Source organism: Microchirus variegatus, assembly GCF_963457635.1.
Source record: "Microchirus variegatus genome assembly, chromosome: 22".
NCBI lineage: Eukaryota > Metazoa > Chordata > Actinopteri > Pleuronectiformes > Soleidae > Microchirus > Microchirus variegatus.
This window is the reverse complement of record NC_139823.1, coordinates 15,255,829-15,279,023: the sequence shown is the minus strand read 5'-3', so window position 1 is coordinate 15,279,023 and position 23,195 is coordinate 15,255,829. Positions and strand designations below refer to the sequence as shown.

The following is a 23,195-nucleotide window of genomic DNA, read 5'->3' as shown; positions in this document are numbered from 1 at the left end:
TATTACTGTTATAATACATTGCTAGTAAACATATATTCTATTCTATCACCTCGCTGGCAGCTGTGCCTCAGCTACACACTGTGTTTAAAAGACAATGATGTTATGGGCCATGTTTTCATTATAACATGTAATCGATTGGGGGGGCCACATGTGGCCAGTTTGAGACCCCTGGATTAGATAGTCTGGATGGATAAAAAGTGACAACCCTACCATCAAAGACATGCAAAGAACAGTGAAATATGTAAATGACATGAAGCAAAGGCCTGCAATCAGGTCATTACAGGGGCAGGGGGCAGCTATACCTGCCTTTTGGAATTAAAGGAAAGCAGAAGAAATGTGCTTGTGCAAGCTTGAAAAAGGGCTGAAAATAGCAGCAAGGCTGGAAGTCTGGCTCCAACTTTGGGGCGATGTTGTTAAGACGAGCAGCGCGGTTGATGTAAGCACAAGGCAACGGCGCGCATGTAAAAAAAAAAATATATATATTCCTGCTGGATCGCTACCAATTACACGCACACGGCCGTGACGGCGAGGAATTGAGAGATACTGCAAACATGTACAAACACAAGACACGACGATCTGCGCATACGCTCGCTACACACACACACACACATTTACTCCGAGTATACCCATGAGGAGAAGGAGAGAAGAAAAAAAAAAAAAGTCTGATGCCAACACACATCTCCTCTTCGCTCATACAAACAAACACACAAAGGAACAAGAAAAAGGCTGAGACAGGTGGACTCAAACCACAGTGAGATGTGCTGAATATTTCATAATGTTTTTACTGGCCTGTCAGGAGCACTGGAGATGTACAGCATGTGAATGGGCAACTGTGTGTGTGTATATGTGCACATTTAAAATTGTTTATGTGTGTGCTGATGATTTCATTTCTGTGTGTGTGTGTGTGTGTGTGTGTGGCTGGATTGACGGGTCACTGCAGTGATTGGCTGTCAAGGCAGCAGTCGCTGGAGAGTCTCATGGCCTGCAGCTACACCGAGTGATGAGCCGGGGGAAGCAGACGGGACAGGACAGGACACACGCTGGCTTTGTCAGGTCGGGGTTGGATCGAGTTTGACTCGTAACTTTTAATCACCGATGTTTTGATTTTGCAAAAACGACCCTTTTCTTTCCATCTACTTCAAAGATATTTCCTATCGCACGTCGTTTCATTACAGCTACATTATCGCATTAATGTCCGACAGTCCACAAAAAAAACATAACCTTTAATTAAAATAAAATAAACACAGTTTTCTCAGTCGCAAAGTGAACTCCTGCTGTGAAGTTCCCTCAAAAGTTCCACGTTAATCCCCCGCAAGAGGCAATTATTGGACGACACCAGCCGCCAATCACGCGCCGTCGTGCTTTCGGGAGGAAAATAGTCGACAAAACTGACGCCGCGCAGTGTTTCCGATGGTGCGGAAAAACGGGAACGAGCGAATATTTACATACTGAGCTCAGACTGAGTTCCTTTTTGTGGCTCACTGCTGATTCCGTGCTTCTTTTTAGGCTTTAGGTGAAGTCTGAAATCAGCTGTTTGCTTCCTTCAAATCACTAATTACCACTTGTATTACCAAAAAATGTTAAGTGGGAGAGACAACACAACGTGCATATTGAATAATTCAGTATTTACAGACTTTAACAGTGTGTGGGAAGCGACTTGAAGGAAGACACTCGCAAAAAGTGTGGCTGCCCGGGGGGGGGGGAAAACAATGTGCCAGCAGCAGACAAAGGAACCCAAAAATAGAGAATTGCATTTTGTTTTTTGCAGATTTTTTTTGGGGGGGAGGGTGGTGAATTTGTGCTGCTTTGAGTGGGTGGACAAGGCACAGATAATCAATGGAAGGCTGCTGTTTATGCTGCAATAACGTATTATTGGGTGTTGTTGTTATGGTGATGCAACTCTGCCGTCTTTACACCTGGGAGTGTTATTCTCACACCGTCCTATGTCTGTGTATCCTGGAGAGGCTGGTTAGCTTGTTAGAGGACCACAACCAGGAGACATGGCCTCACCATCTCCCTCTCTCCTCTCTGCGTTCGTTTATCCGTCTGCTCGCTCCTCTCCTCGTGCCCTTCCCTTCCCTCAGTAACAGGTGAGTTCCCAGAACTAATTACACGAGGCTATCCCACGATGCAGCGGGGGCTGGCTCATTTGCAGGCAGAGGGCACGCGAGGAGGCTGTCTAATAACATTTTCTACCGCCTGATTAAAAACGGCCCATAAATCACTTGTTCACGCGGGGCCGGCGCACGCGCACACTCGCACGGAGTTTCAAATTGAGCCGTCAGCCACGCTCACACTTACATATACAGTACAACCAGGGTCTGAAGGACACACACACACACACACACACACACACACACACACACACGGTGTCATTGTCTCGTAAAGCGGCGGCAAATGAGGTTGTTTATGCGTTCATATAACGTTCAAGTACAGTCGTAGATTTTTTATATATTTCCCCACGCATGCGACGACGACGAGGACCCACTGTTTATTTTTAAATTTGTGTGATGAGACCATAAAGACGCAACGAGGGGTGATAATGACCTCCACGAGGAATTTCGCCGATGGGAACCGAGGGTGACGCAACAGCTCATTCACGTGTTTCACTCTGTTACGTCGTCATCTCAGCACAGCGCTTCATTATCTGTTCGTCTGCACCGTCCATAACGTGACGGAGGTTCGTGATGTTGGTTTCATGACAGGTACAGTACCCCAATACCTCCCCCTTAAAATTTCCACTTGGTTTGGACCGCCCTCAACCGTAAATTCCCCTCGTTGAGGAAAGTGGCTTCGCTATGGAATTGGGACGCCACTATATGCAAATTAGCGTAGTGAACGTAATTAACGTGCTAACCTACGTCACACGATGACAATTCAGTGCGATTTGTCCGTCTTGCAGAGCTACATGACGGGTGTACTCTCTCGAAGCACTCGGCAAATAGCCGCTAGCTAGCTAGTTAGCTAGTTAGCTAGCTGCCTTCATAAAGCTAAATCGCACTACCCCTTGCTCCCAGCTACACGTGAACGCGCAAAATTTAGGGCTAGGGCAAAAATGTAGGGTTATTGGAGGTATTGGGACACGGCCTTACATACAAATGCACTATTTTACAAAAAATTACATTTTACCGAGATTCACGAATCGAGCCGCAAAATAAGCAAAAGAGCAAAACAACATAAGATCGGTGAGATTGGGGCAAATTTTGCGCCATACGGATTTGCGTCCTTTTGACATGCTAATGAAGTGATCTACACACATTTGGAGCCATCAACAATACATTAAAAAATGGAAGCTGAGGGCCGCACGACATCTCGCCGAGGGCCGCGATTGGCCTGCGGGCCGTAGTTTGGACACCCCTGCTCTAAATTGACCATAGGGTGAATAGAGTGAATGGTTGTTAGACCTGCTATTGATACAACAATTGTTCAAACTACTACAATGGTGTCTGCATCAGATGTCACTGACAGCTTAGACCAAGAGGGGTTTGGGCTGTGGAAATGTGATATCGAGGTCATCTTTGAGGCTAAAATTCTCCCTAAACCAGTTTGAGGAGTGCCTACATTCAAATGTTCTTCAAATATTTGTTTTTATGTGTTGGAAATTGTTGGAAAGCTTGGAAATGACACTTCCAGAATCTATAAATAACTCAAAAATGCTCCCTGGAAGACTTGTTCCTGGTTTTCCATGACCAGGGTCAGCTGAGATTGGACGATAAAGAGATAGAAGATGGATGGAATAAATAGTTTGGCCCCATTGACTGCTGGTTACAATTATCTTTAAGTTTAAGTCCATCCAAATCCTTGATGGTTTTTGCAAATAAATAAAATAAATGAATTTCAAAATAAAAGTTAAATGTTGTATTGTCAGAAAAGTAATACTGCACGTTTGGGCAGACTGCAGTTCGTTTAAAAAGTACCGACTTTAACCAAATAAATAAAAAAATTTATATAATTTATGACCCTGTAAAGCATTTTGATTTAGAAAAGTGCTGAATCCATGCAAGTTAAGTTTACAATTAATCTAAATTAAATGAAACTCTCCAAACTGTGAAGACTTGGATGCAGCATTTATGCGTCTGCGAAAGGAAATTAAATCAAATGAAACCGTTAAAGCGTCTGCGTCTGGAGACTGACATTATATGAGCAGCACTCAGTGTTTGTTAAGTGTTATCGTCTCTTCTTTTCTTTTTGGGATTAACTGTAAAAAAAATGCAGGAGGGCACAAGGGCAACGTGACGCACACAATCCTCCCGTCAATTTTATGCTTCTGCCTTTGACTGACAGCTGCGAGCCGTGCCGTGCAAATGGATTCATGTAGAACAGAATGTCAGTTTCCTAAATGTCAGCAGTGAATGTATTAGAAGCTGAGATTACGTCACGGAGACCAAAAAAAAGACTCGACTAATTAAAGCAAAAGAAGAATCGAGTTGTTTAAAAAAAAAAAAAAAAAAAATCTCAATTATAATAGAAACAAACTCCAGCAGCTTCAGACACTACGTCTACAGTCTGCCACGTCCCTGGTGTTTGAGCAGCCAAATAAGAAGGTCATCACACTAACCATCATCACCTCTAATAACACACATCTCACACATGCACACACTGGTCCTCAGTGCGGCTCCTGTAAAGCATCCGCCGTCTCTTCATCAGCTCATGGTGCAACAAACCCGCTCAGATTAGCAAGCGATAGCGTCGCTGAGCACAGACGGCACACAATAGCCGTTCTCTGTGTGTGTGTGTGTGTGTGTGTGTGGTACAATGACGCAGGAACATTTCACATGACTCTCACTAGGTCTCAATGTGGATATTAGTTTTTGATTAAGGCACAAAGCAGACAGACACAGTCCTGCAGCACTCCCAAGTTCCTTTTCTGGTTTAACACCTTGGGCAGAACTGAGATTTGCTCCTGAAATCATACTCATGTTAATATATAGCCAATAATTGTTTTGGGTGACACTTCTACCATAAAGATCAACAAAAGGAGCTCAAATTCATCAGATTGGATAACACTCATAGCCACGTACAGTATCTCATGGACGGATTACCACATTAAACCAAATTAAAAGGTAATATATTATAACCAAAGGGGCCAGAGTGAAACACACACAGTGGTGAGTTTGATCATTTTCGATTGTCTAAACAGCATTTGTTCTCAAAGTGCGGCCGGGGGGCCAATGGCGGCCTGCAGAAACATTTCTGGCGGCCTGCAGTGAATTACAGTTGATAGTTTTAATCCAGGAGCTACTAAACTTGTTTATTGGACATTACTGGATACAGACCAATAAGTGTAAACAAAAATACTGGGTATTTACCTGGTTTCTATATGGTGAATTTTAGTGTATTATTGGGTTATAAGCTGGTAGCTACAGCCCCCAATTACTAGCTATTTACCCAGTAAATATATGGTAACAGAAATGTGTTACTACCTGTAATTAGAAGGTAAGAACAATGGCCAAAATACTGGGTAATTAATTACCCAGTAAATTATAAAGCGTTATTATATTAATGCTTAAATTACATTATATTAACGCTTATATTACTTAACGCTAAACCTGAAATCTGGTCATTAAAGTTATTATAAATGGGATTTATTTCTGTTTTTTTTTTTCTTTGGTGGCCCTCAGTTTAAAGTTGCGTTCCTAAATTGGCCCTCAGGTATCAAAACTTTGAGAACCCCTGGTCTAAAGCATTGGTTCTCAAAGTGCGGCCCGCGAGCCAATGGCGGCCCGCAATGAATTACAGTTAGTTACTTAGATAGTTTTAATCCAGGAGCTACTAAGCTTGTTAAATGTGTATTGGACATTACTGGATACAGAGCAATAAGTGTAAACTGTAGAACTGCAATCTGGTCATTAAAATTATTACAAATGGGATTTCTTTCTGGGTTTTTTTTTCCTTTGGCGGCCCTCAGTCCAATGTTGGGTTCCAAAATTGGCCCTCAGGTATCAAAACTTTGAGAACCCCTGGTCTAAAGACATCATTTGAACCTTTAATTGAGTGCATTTATATCGGTAGCTTAGTCATAATAAGGGTTTGAGCACAAGGTGCGTAGAACCCTACTGAAACTGAAGGAATTCTTCTTCTTCTTATTATTATTGCGCGTTTTTGAGGCCTTTCCCATGCCCCAAAACCCAGTGAACGATTGCGTATAATAACTGCTCCGCCCCACACAAGAGGTTAGCCAGAACATCAGCTTTAACGTACACGCACGCAACTTGGTACACGTGTTCATTAGCTCGGGACGGTCAAAAAATCTAGTGAAGACCTATGCTCCAAAACAAACAGGGAAGCGACCATCTTGGATTGAATGTTCACTAATTGGCGTTTTTTGGCGATTTTGCACCAATGCTACCAAATCTAGCTAATTTATACCTATTATGCATGTGTCGTAACTGTCCAGGTAGAGTTTTCACTCGTTCCTTGAGTGCGTTGCGATCATATACTGTATTTTATTTTATTTTTACACGAGCCGTTGAACACACAATCGTACGCTTCTCCGATAAAGATAACGCCATAAAAACAGAAGGAGTAATGCGGTCGAAAAACAGGTTTCTGCATGCATCGAGCGGCTCCTCTCAGCCGCTGCGGTCGTATCATACACACACACACACAAAAAAAAAAAACACTTTCACGAGCTGAGCAGGGTTAGATTGGATCGTGAGGTGCAGAGAGAAGTCGATATCATGGTCTCGCAGACTTGTTTCTCCAACAAACTGCAGCAGGCAGGTGTCAAAAAAACGAAATTTAAAGCCATATCTGCCACTCAGGCGTCCGGTGAACACACCGTTTCGTAAATGTACAGGACGACTCTATTTAAAAGTTAGATTTTAGAACATTGTGAACGTATATTTATTCCTCACTGCGGGAGCTTTGCTGCTTATTGCAGCGAGGCGAGATGCCTGAACATGTTGACATGCAAAAGGCACACAGGGAAGGAGAGCATCTCCCTCCCTCTGTGCTGCTGATGGACTATCGGTGGGCCTTCTCATTATCACTTTCTGGAGGAGGAAACCCTGCCAAGACATCCTGATTGAACTCCAATCACCAGCGAGCTGGGAGTTCCCGATTCCGATTCCGTACTTGAACTCTTCTCCCAATGCCACTTTGCGAGATTTCCACGCGACGGCATCGACGCAATTACGCCGAGATTAAAAAGCTGGGGTACGGAATGGGACGCGGGGATTTCAGGAAATGTGTGTGTGTAGGTCTGCGTGTGTGTGTGTTGTTTTGCATATTGTTTTTGCTGATGCAGGCGAACGCGGCGGCACTGCATCTTCACTCAGCTCTAACAGCCTTGAGCTAGAAAGAGGCAAAACGGGGAAAAAAAAATTAAAGAGTAAGCAGAATCCTGAAATAAATACGGGCACAAACAAACGCACGCTCGTGCACGCACACACACTGCTGCAATCTATCCTTCTTAAAACTCATTTTCCACTTTAGCAGCTCCCTTTTTTTGCGAGACTCGAATTTGATTTACTCGCACACACACGCGCGGGCGCGGTGTCAGACTTCACAGCCGGATGACCCGCGAGCTTCGGATCGCACACATCCTCGTGTCGCCGCGATGGCGTGACGCTCCGTCTCCGGAGCCTCGCGAGTCACGTTGCCCCGAATCCGTAACCCGGCAAAAGACTTCCATTAAACAACCTCGGAGCGACACAGCATCCGCCAAAAGCCCGCCCGAGCCCCCCCCCGTGCGTCACGCTGAGCTCCGAGCGCTCCATCACGGCCCGACGCTGTCGACTCACAAACACGGAGAAAGAGAGGGTGCCGCCACGTCACATGACAAATAGTTTTTGTTGTGAAGACGTAGTCGACACACAACATTTGCCTTCCTGTGCTGTCGTTTTTATACAGGTTATAAAAGTGAATGTTTATGTAAGCGGCCGTGGGGCCACACACACCTCCCATTAAAGGGACTCCAGGGGCCTGTGCTGTGGATGTTTAACAAGTGCTGTGCATTCGTCGGACAAGATAGATTCTCTGGGATCAGATTCCTATCACAGTGGCTTATTCTCTTTGGTATACCGTGTTACACCACAAGCAAATATCGCACGCCTAATATTGCATTAAGTTGAATAGACTGTGAGGGGGTGAAAAAAAAAAAGAAAAAGAATCAATACTGTACGTTTTTTGTGTCCAGTGACTTGAGTGATTAGTCGCCGCGTTTAATCCTCGCTCTGAGCCGCTCTGTCGCTGCGCCGTGGCGAATCTCGAAGCGTCGCAGCCGTAACGATAAGAGTAAAAAAAAAAAAAAACAACGCTCAGGGGCAAAGAGGTCTTTCATGTTTGTCACCAGGAATTTCACGCCATTATCAAATTGTGTGTTTGTGGGTTTCATAAGTAAGAGAGAGAAGAGAAAAATAAAGCAGCTGAATCAGAAATGTGCAAACATGCCCTTGAACTTTCTACTTTTTGCAACGAAGAACCATTGTCGCGTTAATCTGGACGAGAGCTGCAGCTAACGATTATGTTTCGTAATCGATTAATCCGTCAATTATTTTCTCGATTAATCGTTTGGTCCAGAAAATGTCGGAAAATGCTACAAAACATCTACAATGACATCCATTTTTCTCAATCAGGTCAGGTTTTTAATGCTAATTTGATTTTGAATAATCTGACTACATTGTTTACATTTTTGTGACATTATCAGTTGATTTTCGGTTAAAATTTCTCATCCAAAAAACGGAGAAAAATTCCTGTTAGGAACAATGATGTAATAGAATACGTCAGGCTTGTTTTTGCTAGTCGAAGCCATTACATTCACTTGTAATATATATTAAAAAAAACAATTAGTCATAAGTTGGCACATGCAAAATCTTTTTGAGAATTTGTTTATTGCAAGAAATATAAAATAATTTTTGCATCATATGATGTGAAAATACCCGTACGTGTAAACAAAAACGTTAAAAAAACAAATATGGAGCTTTGTTCAGATAGTTAACCTGATTGAGCAAAACCAATTTTTGAATTTTTGGATTCAGCACATCAACATGATCCTAAATCAGCAAAAAAAAACTTAAATAATACATTTGGTGTTGACCAGTGTAATCATAATAGTTGACGATTAATTCAGTAATCGATTGAACTACTACTCTCCACTCAAAACACTTTTAAACACCAGAAACATTGCATAACAAGGCTCTTGTTGCATTAGCACTTTGTAGTACTTTAAAATAATACAAAATTGTGAAGTGAAGTATGCAAATCGAAAAAGACACTTATCTGATAATTACAAAATGGGTGGAAAAACAGATTTTTATGATGAAATTCTGCCGCGCTGCAGGAATTCAACAGCCCTCCACAAAAAAAAGTGCTATTCAGGTGAGAAAATAATTTTTTGACAGGCTCCAAAGACGTCAAACGTTCCTGCTTCTAATTTCCTCCAGAACACGACAGTTCAGTCAACTCTCTGTTGTGCACATCTCTATTAAGCGCTTGCGAAACGAAGGCTGGATCAGAATCCATAACAAAGAGACGATTTCAGTCGCAGGATAAAGTGAGGTCGAAAGCAGGTGTATAGCAGGAGGCAGAATGACCCGATCACAAAGGTCGTCCGGAGACTCTTGGGGGGAGCAGATAGATACGGACCCGGGTGAACTCCTCGTTTGTTTCAGCGGCGCTCTATATAGTGTGACGGTTCCAAATGAAACTCCCCGATCATGCGAGAGCGCTCTATTAATTTGTGGCTTAGGCTGCATCCTTGGGGGAAAGAGCTGCCAGAGTCAGTATCGCACAGATTCTTGTTGCTCTCCCCCCCCCCCCCACCCCCGACTGCACTTGCGATGTTTCTCCACGTACGCGAGCTGTGGGCTTTTCACCTCGAGTGCCGAGGCGATCTATCATTTCTTCCGGTCGCCCCCCAAAAACATCACAGGAAGGATGAAGAGCAGCGTGAAATAAAAGTAATCTGGGTTCTCGGAGCAACAAGGTATTAAGCTCGATGGAAAACCCTCTGCTCCAACAACTTCTGTCAGACATTTCATCAGGTTGGGTTTTTTTTTTTTTTCCCCTCCACAAAGTTCTACTAGAACCACAAAATGGATTTCAAGCTGGTGGCGTATCAGCTGTGACTTAGTTAATTGTACATCAGAGTAACACAGAATTTTTTTTTTTTTTAACATTCACAATCTTAGGGTGAAGTTCCTCAATATTGAGATTTTCCGAGACCACCCTTGGGAGCAAGGGCTACCCAGAATGCATTGTTTTCACGTAACAAAGATGGCGCCGAAAGCAGCGAAAAGAGTGCGCTACAAATTAAGTATTTTCTTTGTTAATAGAGATATAAAAATGATTAAAAAAACCATTGTATTATCTTAGTTTAGGCCCATATTATAGATTACTTACGTCATTGTTGCGTAACATTTATTTTTATTTTACGATCTTTTCTCAATAGCTGGCCGGCGCGGACAAGCGTTGGTTTGCTATGGTTTACTTTTCAATAAGCCGTGGTGTGTGGTAACTGTCAGCTGAATATGTCCGTGGTTGTGGTATTTGTATGAGTATCATCTTATAACTAACTGACAACCTAATAACTTGACTGACAAACGGATCGTAATAAGTAATCCTGACGCAAATGTGTTCTTCTTCTTCTTCTTTTTTGGAGTTGACGGACTGGACGCAGCTTTCGCGTTATTCTGCCCCCTACAGTCTGAAGACGTATCTGCATTTAAGGGGCGTCCCATTTCTAAGTGGCAAAATAACCCTCAACACTTCATTATTGTGCTTTCCATCAAGAACCTGCTGGCTACAGAGGCATGTGTGAGATCACAAGGCTCTCGCAAGACCGGCGCCCCGGAGGATATACATTCACATGAAAGCACGGCTTACACAGGCGGGCACTCTTCGTTTGCTTCCTCCAACATCAGTCTTCAAGTTGCCTTTTTTTCCCCCAAAAAAATTAATGTGGCCCAATTAGTGGCAAACAACAGTTAGCGCTCAATAAACTTGACAAATTCTTTCATAAAAACGCAGGAAGGTGGGTAAAAATAGCTCCCATTCAGCCTTTCCCGAGCATCCACTAATGAAAACCAGGGAAAGAAATATGAGCTCTCGCAGGTAGCGCAGTTAAGTCTATCCAAAAATATCCTGATCCCTCATCGGGCGGGGCGGGAGGTGGGTTAGGATCTGCTGATTTCAAAGACAAAAAAAGACTTGACACATACTTGTTTTTACCAGGAGAGCCGCCAGAGAATGTCAGCAAACACACACACATTAATCTAAGTAAAGAAAGCACAGGTTCTTTAATTACCGAGAAGTGTCTTGTATATTCCCAGGGAGGCGCACGTCCTTGGGAACCTCTTCGGATGGTGGGCGGAAAAGAGAGCAATCCCGGAGTACATCGGGAGTAGGCCCCCCGCGAGGAGCGATCTGAAGTTGTTGCGCGCGGATATGCAAAGTAATTAAACACACGCCCACAGTTCGCTCCGGCGTACCTCGCGAGACGATAATTACGACTTTGAGAGACAATAACACGCTTCGACGGAAACGAGCCCGAAAACGTTCCTACTTGGCGCGGAAGACAGTCGTGTAACGTTAAATCTATAGGTGTTAATAATCGTATTGACGCTGCAAATCAATCATTAACTTCCAGAGCAAATAAAATTAGGCTCAGGGGGGGGCGGCTCGCTCGAAAAGCTTCCCACGTAAGGGCAGAACAGGATATCTTTCCCCCCCCGCAGACGCACCAGAGCGTGGGCGTACCGAGAAACAAGCGCAAGCACATGAAAAGAAGAATAAATGCGGGGAGAAGGAAGTGAAATGACAAGAGATAGAAACAAAAATAAGCTGGTCCACATGGCATTAGGAGATTCCCTTTGAAGATTGTCTGGCATGGAGAGGCAATCAAGAGAGCAGAGACTGTTTGGCCTCACTGCGAGCCATTCTGCTGCACTGCAACTACATCTCAAGTGTCCCTCCTCCTCCTCCTCCTCATCCTTCTCCTCCTCCACCTCATCTATCGCTCACGCTCTCTCTCATCTATTCCTCATCAAGCACTGCCTCACCATAAATAAGGATACTGGCCACCAGGCAAGAAATCTGAGAGGATTGATCCCCCCTTTTTTCAAGATGGTGTGTGCGTCACTTCCAAGCAGAGGCCCTATTCCACAAGGACACAGCGGACGACCTGAAGTCATTTCAGGGGTTAAACCCCCCCCGAGTACGGCTCCATCATTTCACAAACGCTGTTTACAGGAGCACTTGTGAGGTTGTGATTGGCAGCGAAGCTGATCTCCTTCGGCGGGTCGGCGACGGGACCGCGCGCGCGCTATTCGCTTGAGAGTCCATCAATCATAATTGTGGCTTAATTAACCAGCGAGACTGACAAGCCGAGGGACCACCGCGTGTGCACGGAGGGGGAGGCGCAGAGCGGCGGGTACAAAGAACTGTGATGGACACAACACAATGCGAGGGAGAGGATCATTTAATACTGAAATGCCCAAAGGGAAATTTGCAAGACTCGCAAGGTCAGCAGAGTAAAGAGAGGTAAGCTGATGCCAACACAACACACCCACTACTCTATTATGTTCAGACCACACTGACTGACTGCTCTAATACCATTACCTAATGTTTAATATGCTTTTAGCAGGGCTACACCAGGGTTGGTGTAGGGGTTTGCACTCTTGCCTTTGCAGCAAAAAGACCTGGGTTTTAACCTTGGTCGGAATAAGGGCCTTTCTGCATAGAGTTTGCATGTTCTCCACCCAAAAAAACATCCAATATGGGGATTAGGTCAATTGGACAATCGGAATTGACCATCGGTGTCAGAGCGAATGGTTGTCCGTCTCTATGTGTGGCCCCTGCGATGGACTGGCCTAACTCAAAATAATAAGCAGCTCCAACCGTTCCATTTCCCAGTACCCTTCCTCTTGGGTTACCAGAGAGAGTATGAAACGGGTGGAGCTAGATCTACGAACGCCAGCTGATTGGGCGACAGCCACACACCGAGCAGAGAAAAAATGAGCTGCTGGATTTCCTCCTTTGTTGTCTTTTGTTGACACTACGTATATCTAAAGTGTTCTCAGCCAAAAAAAGCAAGCCCGACCCAGGGCTTTACCATTCCAAACTGAACTGTACCATGACGGAAAGCCGTCTTTAGTGTATAACAACGGATGAGACTATTGTGAGTCACCACTATCTCATTTCAAGTGTCCTCCATGAAGTCCACAATTAAAGGAAAAGGCAAATACTGTATGCAAATCAATGTGGTTAAGATAACCCTCAGAACCTTCAAAAAGTGAAAAACTTCCTTGCTGTGTAGACGAGTTGTTGTAGAAGTGTTGGCAAAAAAAAAAAAAAAAAAAAGACGATAATGTTTAAAATTGCAGTTCTTCTCCATGTGCAGAGGGTGCGTGTGCGCTCATGATATGATTGAAAGCTGGAGTGCTGCTGCTAAATGGACCTTGTAATGCTGCTTTGTCAGCTCTTCTTTCACTCTTGATCTTTAAGCCTGTGAAGACAAGAGTCCTTGAAGTGCTCATAAAAAAGGAAACTCGGAGCACGACGAGCATTTCCATGACGACGGGGCAAATTTTTTAATCCGACGTCGAAAGATTGATGTGATAGCTTCAAAAACACATCGACCGTGAGGTTTAAACTGTATCAAAAGTGTCTTTTTTTCCTTATAGTATACGTTACAAAACCTACACATCGGTACCACAACTTAAGTGACTATTTTGTGACTAAGAAATAAAGTGAACAGAAACTAAGACTGTGCATAGATTCAGTTCCACTCCTGTCACCTTGAAACTTCATTTATAAATAACAGTAAAACCCAGACTACGTCTGAGAATCGGCGGCTTCCGCTTCAAGGGAGAAAATAAGTCTTTTTCATCTTTTATTCACAAAGACATTGAGGATTTTAAGGAGTAATGTTTCGGTGTCGTCCCGACGACAGGTGTTTCCAAAAGCCTTCATCGTTCTCCTTATAACGTCTGCTCTAACTGGCACTGCTGCCATTAGCATTAGTCTCATTCTCAAACAGTCACTCTGATGAACTGTGGAGACGTTTCACGGCCGCCTCTGCGGACTCGACTGACACACACACACACACACACACACACACACACACACACAGCAAACATCCCTGGGGAATAAGTTGGGGGGGAAAAAAAGACACATTATTCGGGCTGTCAATGGGCGGCTGTCTCTTCATTATACTTCTGTGTGTGTGTCTCGCCGTTCGGCACATTCAGCTGTCCGTTAATCTGTCATGCAGCCAACCCACTTCCTGTCATCTGTCTGTGTCAATCTCGCCGCCTTCTGAGCGAAAAGAATTTCATCCGTCACTGTCTTGGTACGCGTCCAACACTTCACCTGCAGTACTGGTTTATTGCCTTCCCGTGAACAACACATTACAATAAGTTTCAATAAACTCCAGCCAACCTTCTATATGTCTCATTTAAAGGGCGATGCACAAGTTTTTGCACATTATGGCGCACTCATATGCAAAACAACAAAATTTGAAATTTGAAAATCCTTACATACTAGACTTTGTAAATACTAGTGCTGTGCAATAGGTTACCGCGACACCGGAGTCCAGGCACCGTTTACCAGTTAGCTCCGTTAGCTGCGTTAGCTCCTTTTAGCGCCTTTAGCCTAACTGTGCCTACAGTTGAACTGGAGCGGTCTGTTTATTAAAGGAAAAGAACAGCGCTCCAAGGGTTCTTGGTAACACTAATGGTTCCAGTAAGAACCATTTTGATCCAGAGAACCCTTTAAAAAACCCTTACCTGAATAAAGGGTTTAAAAGGGTCCTTGGTGGAACCTTAATAAAAAGGTTCTACCTGGAGCCAAAAAAGGTTCTCCTATGAGGACAAGCCGAAGAACCATATATGGTTCTACTTAGCACTTTCATTTGTGCAGAGGATAATGTTGTGCGACTGAATCTCATATAATATCTCAACGAATAGCAGTTCCATTCACCTCGACTGTACGTCGTGTTAGCGGGAAGCTATAAATGAAGTGGAGTTACACGCTAACCGTGCATGTCATGGAGTTTACGTGCCGCGACACCGGCGTCCAGGCACCGTTTATCAGATAGCTCTGTTAGCTCCGTTAGCTCTGTTAGCTCCGTTAGCTGGAAACGTGCCGTGCATTAAAGCGTGTTAAAGTTGACGCCGTTAAACGCTGTTGACGCCGTTAAACGCTGTTGACGCGTTAATGTTTGACAGCCCTAGTAAATACATTGCTGTGTATTGTTTTTTTTAAAGCCTCAGCTAGCGGGGAAATGGTGTGGATGTGTCTAATGCAGCTTATCTATTAACAATTTATCAAAAACATGACTGTGAAGAGTTTTGCTTGAGCAAAAAAAATTGCCTTTTCCTAATTTTTCCTAAAGTAAACTAATAAGATACAGCGAGTGAATGATAGCTGTAATATATAGCTGAGAAAATGAGCACATTCTAAATACTGGATGATACGGTCGAAACCACTTACCGAAAAGTATAAAGTGCTGCAACTGCAACCATTTAATGTCTTCATGCACGTGTTATGTCGTGGAAAAAACGCCTTCTGCCACTTATATTTCTTGCAAAAATGTACATCGACAGTCTCTGAAGTGAACCCCAAGGCTCCGTTCTTGTTAATATGGTCTAAGTAGGTCACTCAAATAAACGCAGAGTGGTGGTTGAAGCTCTTCTGCCGCTCTCTCCAACCCCGATCCCCCTCTGTTCTTCGTGTAATCGCGCCTGTCAGTGCCCAATCCTGGCGCTAAGCTCCCGGGCCTGCAGTGCACGGTCCCGCGAGAGGATGAGCTTTGGAGTTCTGTGAAGGATGTATGTGAATGTATAAGCTACAAAACTACAGCGAGGAAGACAATGCATCCGTCCGTCCATCGGTCAGCACAGTGCGCCCACAGATTCTGTCGTCACCCAGACGTCCTGGCTCTGCACATTAGCCTCATTAGACTGGCATTTAGACTGGCAGGACACGCAAGAGCACGAGCCAAAGGGTCCCCGTCTTGGCGAGCACCAAACACCCATAAAACAGTCGGAAAAAAAAAAAGCCCACAGGAGAAACATGGCGACGTGCAGCATCTGCCTCCTCCAATCACGTCACTCCTGGCTTGATTTGATTCCATCTCGACAGGATTCAATTACGCTGTATTAATTTTGGGGACAGTGCAACTCCACGGAATTTGATTCGATCGCCGGCAACGCCGCGATTCAACCGGACGCAATCAGATTCACTTGAAGCGAATGAGTTTTTTAAACATCGTCTCGTCCTCTCTTTCTCCCTCTGTATCAATCTCCTCGTTCGCTTTAACTCGGTCGTTCCCAGCTCATCCCTTTGTGTGATTCAGAGGAGAGAGCGAGAGACTATAATGAGCGATGCCAAACTCATCCTACGAGAGATCCCCGGCTGCTTAGTGTATCTACATTTTCTTGGCTTGTGCTTGGGCTCGACTCCCCGAGGAGAACATTAGTCACTTCCATGATAATAATGGGCAATTTGAGTGAAAACAGACCTGAGTTGGCAGAGAGCATCATTGAACATGCTGCTGTTTCTGCTCCGCGCATTACAAATAAGAGTTTTTAAAAAAAAAAATATGCCCAATATTCTCCGACTGGAGCTCGTTTAACGTCGTCTCACCTCTGAGGACCGTTTTTGTCTGCATTGCTTGAATTACGTCTTCAGGTCACCCTGGATACATCTGGATCTGTCTGGTTTGGAGCCGTCACTACATCGAGCTGTCTGAGGTAATTACCCCGTGGTCCACCAGAGGTTGCAGTGAGCACAGCTTTACCCAAGATCCACTTTGAATCCTTTACTTACGTTTGAATCGAGCTAAGGCTGTAGTCCGACTGACGACAGGCAATCGGACAACTTGTCTGACTCCGCCTCCGTAGGTGGCGCTGTATCGCTCTTTAAGCCAGTGCGTATTCAATCAGTTTCCCGTTGACATCTATGTCACAGAAAAACAAAGACCGAACTCTAGTCTGACTAAACATAAACCTGCAGAAGTAATAGGGCTATGAATCTCATTATCCAGGTATGTTAGTCCGACTAAGAGTAGCACTCAAATTTAGTCGGACTAAGGTGTTAACATGACATTAAGAAAACCAAATCATTGTCTTAGTCCGACTAAAATCAGACTTTTAACTTGCACGTGAGTTTATAAGAGACACGTGTGACGCCATGTTTACGTGCCGTGACACCGGCGTCCAGGTGCCAGTTAGCTCGTTTAGCGCAGTTTAGCGTTACTTTTAGCGACTCATTTTAACAATCGGGAGTCATCTCGCATCTTTTTCAGGTCAGTCGTCATGGAAACGTGTCGTGCATTAACACGCCCAGCACTAGTAAAAAAAAAGACACATTCTGATTATTTTGTGTCTCTTTATTGTAATCGTGTCTCTCTTTGTATTTCTTTCATCTCGCTATAGTCCCCTTGTAGTCAATTACAGTTCCTTTGTGTCGATGCCTTGTGGTTGTTTTGCGGTTCTCTGCTGCCTCAGCCGTTTCTGATCATTCCGTGTGTGTGTGATTTCACAAAGAATTTTAACAGCGACTTTGATTGATGCCGCGATGACAGCCGTAGACCCTCTGACCGATGCTGTTCAGTAATCCGTCTGCGTTTATGGGTAGACGATAAAGTTGTTTAATACAAAAGAAACTGGTAGAACTGTTGAATCCGAGGCGCCTCAGCAACATCTTCTCTTTAATAATTGAATAGTTCCGACAGTCTGAAACAGATGCACGTTTGGAGTTTTGAAAAATTGGCGATGTCATATCTCAAAACAAATCCGTCTCCGCGCAGGTTGTATTTCTGTCATTTCACGCTTCGCTTGCTAACAACAAGCCCTGCAGCACAGATGTTTGCCAGGCCTTTCCGCTCACACGTCCAGGTGTTTCGAAAAAACGCCGCCCCTCGTACTCTGCCTTACATCTGCACGAATCCAGGGGGGGGCGCGGTGTGACTGGAACCCGGCGGATTGAGTGCTAAAGGGCACGTGTGAGAAATCAAAAAAAAAAACTCGCAGGCAAATAAATAGCATATTCATAACACCGAGATTGCCCTTTGTACAACTCACAGGCCTGCTGACTCTAGTCGTTCCTTAAATTGATTTCTCATAGCTGCTGCCTCGAGGGGGCGATTCCATTTTCATATATACACTGGCTCTCTATAAGTGTGCGCTCTGTCCAAGTCTATTAATCAAATAACGTAATCAATTTCACCTTGCAGGACTCAAGACACAGGCCATTTCTTTTGTGAACAGATCGGCGTGTCTTTAATAGGAGCGTGTGATTGGTGTTGCATGCTCTTAAGACTTCTGTGCAGCATTGTTACAGTAACGACACATGGTAAATATGGGGGGAAAAAACGTGACGGAAAACCCGCGATTAGCGAGAGTAAAAGTGCACAAAAACCTCATACATATTTAACTCCTTTAAATAGTTCGAGGCTGAGAGCCGTGTACACGTGCGAGTCTGTGTCTGTCGTTTACGCTTACACATTTAAAAAAGAGCGTCAGGATGTAAGCAAACCTCAAAACACATGCTTAAGCCTGGCTCAGGGTGCAATGAGAGACACTTAAGCACAGGGGCATAAATCTTTTAAACTCGGGAGCCACTGACATTCCCCCCCCCCCCCCACCACCCCAGGAGATACAGAAATCTTAATTACGCCACTTAACATCACATCGGCGTAGTCCCGGGTGAACCCGAGCAAGCATGTAATTCATTGTACCAGGCGTCGGTAAAAAGCCAAATACATAAACCTTCGAGGATGCATACTCGAGTGCAGCGTAGAGACGGTGAGCGGGGACTTCAAAAGCAAATGTTTTTCCTCCAGGAGCCAGAGGGGGGGTAGAAAACGGAGGATAGTTACTGTGTCGCGAGGCCAGGGCCACCTCGCTGACTCATGTCAGGCAACATAAATAACTAAGCTATTGTCATTTCTGACCCAGAACCAACACCAGGATAAGCATAGAAAAAAAAACACACTCTTCGTTAAGCAATAGGAAGGAAAGAACCTCCATCTTGGAATGAGCCTCGTTATTCACATTACAGTTTCCTTGCATTATCTCCTGGGTCACTTTGCGTGGACCGAGCCATCGTGAAAACTTGATAGGAATGGAAATGAGTTGAAATTTGGATGATGTAACGCGACTGCAACAAAGGGAAATGACTATTCCAGTTTAGGCCAATGTGAACAGCGGCGTATTTCCCCTTTGTTTTACACCAGCGGGATTCAGTCTCATAATGAATTGAAACACAATTCCCAGGCGCCATGAATCTATCGTGGATGTGGAATGTGGAACTGCCGAGAGGTTATCATACTTAAAATTATCATTAGAATCAAACTATATATATGAGCCTATTGACTAAGGCCAAAAACAAAAGAATAATACATACAGAACACGTAGGAAAGAACTGTAGTAGCAGCTGATATTTTTTATGATGTCATTTGGGAAAATACTCCATATTTTCTGGCACAAAAACAGCAACACATACCAAACGGAGCCTTAATTTAAATATAAACAAATGTCCGTTAAGTCACTTAGCTCCACATGACTCCCTCAGTGCTTCCACGTCATGTCACCCGGTGACATCGCCACGCTGCAGGTTAAAGTATGAATGAAAACGTGCCTAAAAAACTGAATTACTGCTCAAAAACGTTGTTGTTCGGCAATTTGACAGGACGACTAGTATAAAAAGTAGTATTAAGTATTAAAACAAGTTTTCAGATTGTTCAGCTCCTTAAATGTTTGTTATTGCTGCAAATAACAAAGAAATCCTTCAAACTGATTCACTTACACCTGCCGTGTCCCTGCACTGCTGCTGTATTCACACAAACACCCCCTCAAGTCAGGTCTGATAGTACTGCTCGACACCGATTTAACCCCTTCGACACCGTTCCGTCACTGAATATCTCATCATTATGACAAGACAGCTGCTGATGCACGTCCTCGTCTCCGTCTTGGAAGCATTAAAACAACACATTAGCGATGACGCGTGGAGCTGTTGTTAAAAAGCCAGGGCAACCATTTTTTTTTGCACCTCCTCAGACTGAGGTCACGTGCCAGCACAGTACTGAACTTACAGTAAAACGGATCTAAAGCCTCTCCGTTTATGCCCATATGGGAGCCTTTGAAACGCTCCTCAAGGAGCTCACCACCCCCTGGAGACCCACTAGAGTGAAGGACTCCACAGCAGCAGCAGCAGTGTGAGTGAGTGAGTGAGTGAGTGAATGAGATGCAACATGGTTTTAACGACCAGTGAGAGGGAGAGAGGCTGCAAAACTCTGGGTAGCACTTAGCAGCGCTCTACCCCCACCTGCCGTTGTGCGCCTGGAACCCAGTGAATCAACACTGCAGGAAGAAGAATCCACACTGTGACTCTCTGCTTTCAGCCTTGATATTTGATGTTGTGTGTACTGCATGTAAATTAACTAAATAACTTGTTTCAGACATTTGGAGTAAAGACGCATCAGCTGCGATAAAAACATATCTTGGTTCTGTGAAGACTCCTTGGAGCATTTTACGCACGGCTCGATCCGCCGCGCGCACGTTACGCACAAACGCATTCACACAATCAGTGTTTTTTTTTTTTTTTTTATTAGCAGTGGTGGTCAGTCATAATGACATGGTACTCGTCGCGCGTACCCCCAAACACACACACACACGGGCGGGCGGGCGCGCGCACAAGACAACCACAGCGAATCAGGTGCGCCGCGCACGTGGGGAAAAAAAAAACCCCCACACATAATTAAGTGTCACGCATGTTGAATCCATGTTTCCAAACTTTCCGTAATCATCCACCACCCGCACCACCACCACCTCCCCCGAGGAGCCTGATCTCTCCATGCCATGCACGCCCTCGTGGAAGGCGCGTCACTGTGCAAATCTCCCATCTACAAGATTTGCCTCCCTCCCTCCTTCTCTCTCTCTCTCTCTCTCTCTCTCTGTCTCCACACAGAGAGGCTGCAAACGAGACAGGTGGTGGAATATAAGCAGGCACGATCGGGATCGTGCAGCTGAAAAACACGCCCGTGTAAGTTGGGGGCACAGCATGTCTATATATTTATTTATTTAGGATGGAGATCCAAGCGGCAAAAATAATGATGCACAACGCAGCGTCTAGAAGGCTGTTCCCAAAGATGATAGATAATAATAATAATAAAAAAAAATGCATCATAAAAAGTGGAGATAACACCTAAATGTCCAGATAGCAGCAGCTCACACACACACACTGAGAGCACGGATCTCACCATAATCCCCTTTTTTTTCTTTTTTTTTAGTAAAGAAAGCATTGTGGTCCCTGCAGGACGTGCTTCAATTACAAAACAACGTCCAGTTAAACAATCCAGCCTCTCTCTCTCTCTCACTCCCACTTTGACTCAGCCTCTCTCTCTCTGCTGCAGACCGTGATGAAAAAAAAAAAAAAAAAAAAAAAAAAAAATCAACTTGTCCACAAAAGTCACCAAGCGCAGCGGCTTTGGGGAGTAAAAAAAAAAACAAAAAAAAACCAACCAACTCGCATCCTTACCTTGGCCGCCGCAGACGAGCATCCCGAGGAGATGGACGAGTTTGAGCATCATTGTCGGGCAAACGCTGCTCCGGGAGCTGCCGGACGCTGCTGTCAGCTACTGCCGTGGTAAAAGGACGAGGACTACACTCTCCGCTCGGCTCCGTTCATCCGCCGTGTCGGGCTCCGCTGGCGACTGCTGCTCTCACTGCCTCGGCTCCTTCCCCTTCCCTTCCTTTACGCGCGCCCCCGCTCCGCTTGCTCGTCCACAGTGGCTGCTCTGCGCTGAGTCTCTGCCCCTCTCCTCCTCCTCCTCCTCCTCCTCCTCCTCTCTCTCTCTCAGCATCACTTCTTCCTCCATCGTCGCCACTAGAAGGCAAAACAAAAGGCAAATCAATCCAAACAAGTTCATATTCGCTGCGTTATTAAGATTTTTTTTCCCCCCAATTGCGTTTTTCTTGTTCAGCTGTTGGACAAACTTTCCATGTTTATGTCTTCTTTATAGGTCCAATGCAGAGGCGGTTCTAGAGTCTGTAGGGGCCCTAAGCAAAAATTCCCAGGGGGCCCTTTCCTTCCAACCAGTGTTCATCACCGTTATGTTATAAATAATCTGACACCAACGAAAAACGTATGATTCAAACCATTTTTTTTTTCCAAAATGAATGAAATAACATGGAAAAATCTTGTAATTAAAAAGTATGTGAAAATATAAATGTAAAGAACAATAAATAGATTTAAAAAACTATATAAACTTAGTAAAAAAAATACATTCACTGTAAAGAACCCACATTATAAAACAATATAAATATATAGAACAATGAAATACTGTAAATAACTGAAAAAAACATAAACTGAGTAAAGATATGCATTACACTGTAAATAATCCTCTTAATTTTCCAACTTGCAGAACGATAACTTCACACAGGTTAAAGTGAGGTGGGGCCCCTTTAGGGAGGTTTACTACTGATGTCATTGCAAATCGCCCCCATTGTTGTTTAAGGGGGACGGGGAGACGGCTGGTCACTGCACATTTCAGTAAAAACAGCCCTCAGGCTCCGAGTGTCGGAGGGGCCCCCTATCAGCTCGGGGCCCCAAGCAGTCGCCTGCCTTGCCTGTTCACAAACTGCGCCTCTGCTCCAATGTGTCACATTTAGGAAGTGAAAATGTGTTTACACATTAAAATTAAGATGAGCCTTTTATTTGTATTGCATTTGTAAAGGCTGCCTGTGCGTCATGGATCCAAACTGTGGTTCCCAGAACGTTCTGGGGTTCCCCTTAAAGGTTCTCCTGTGGTGGCCACGGAAAGGAAATGTGTAAAATCTCAATATTTAACAGAGGAGTTTGGTGTATTTAGTCCAGTGACTGTGTCAGACTGAGGAAGTACTGAACAAAATAGTTTGAACTAGAAAGCACTCCGAGAGCGCAGACCTCCACAAAATAGCGATAAAAATAGCGATAGCGTCTACGGATCAGGCCCAAAATGGAATCACTTGTTTCGGGTCCCATTTTGGACATTTCCTGAACCTTTCCGAACTTTTCGAGTCATCTTGCTCACAGACGGACAGATAAACAAACCGACGGCGAGGTCAATTAACTGATTCTTGGTGGAAAAGGACCAAAAGTTCCACTTTTGAAGAGGAAGTTCACTACACACACACCAAAGAATTACATCTTTCTCGGCGCGTGAAGGCCGCCGTTTTACCCGCCCACGCTGGGGGAAACTCGTCGTC

At 44.4% G+C, this 23,195-nt stretch overlaps 1 protein-coding gene across 1 annotated transcript in view; it reads right to left on the bottom strand.

The window, feature by feature from the left end:
- The window catches only part of ncam2 (neural cell adhesion molecule 2), a gene marked incomplete at its 5' end in the record, with an annotated part of 350,469 nt that extends 328,931 nt beyond the window's left edge, over positions 1–21,538 (bottom strand). Inside the window, one exon of the mRNA XM_083908283.1 lies at positions 21,487–21,538. Coding sequence (XP_083764409.1) covers positions 21,487–21,538 — 52 coding nt within the window. The remainder of the gene's footprint in view (positions 1–21,486) is intronic.
- Between the last annotated feature and the right edge of the window lie 1,657 nt (positions 21,539–23,195).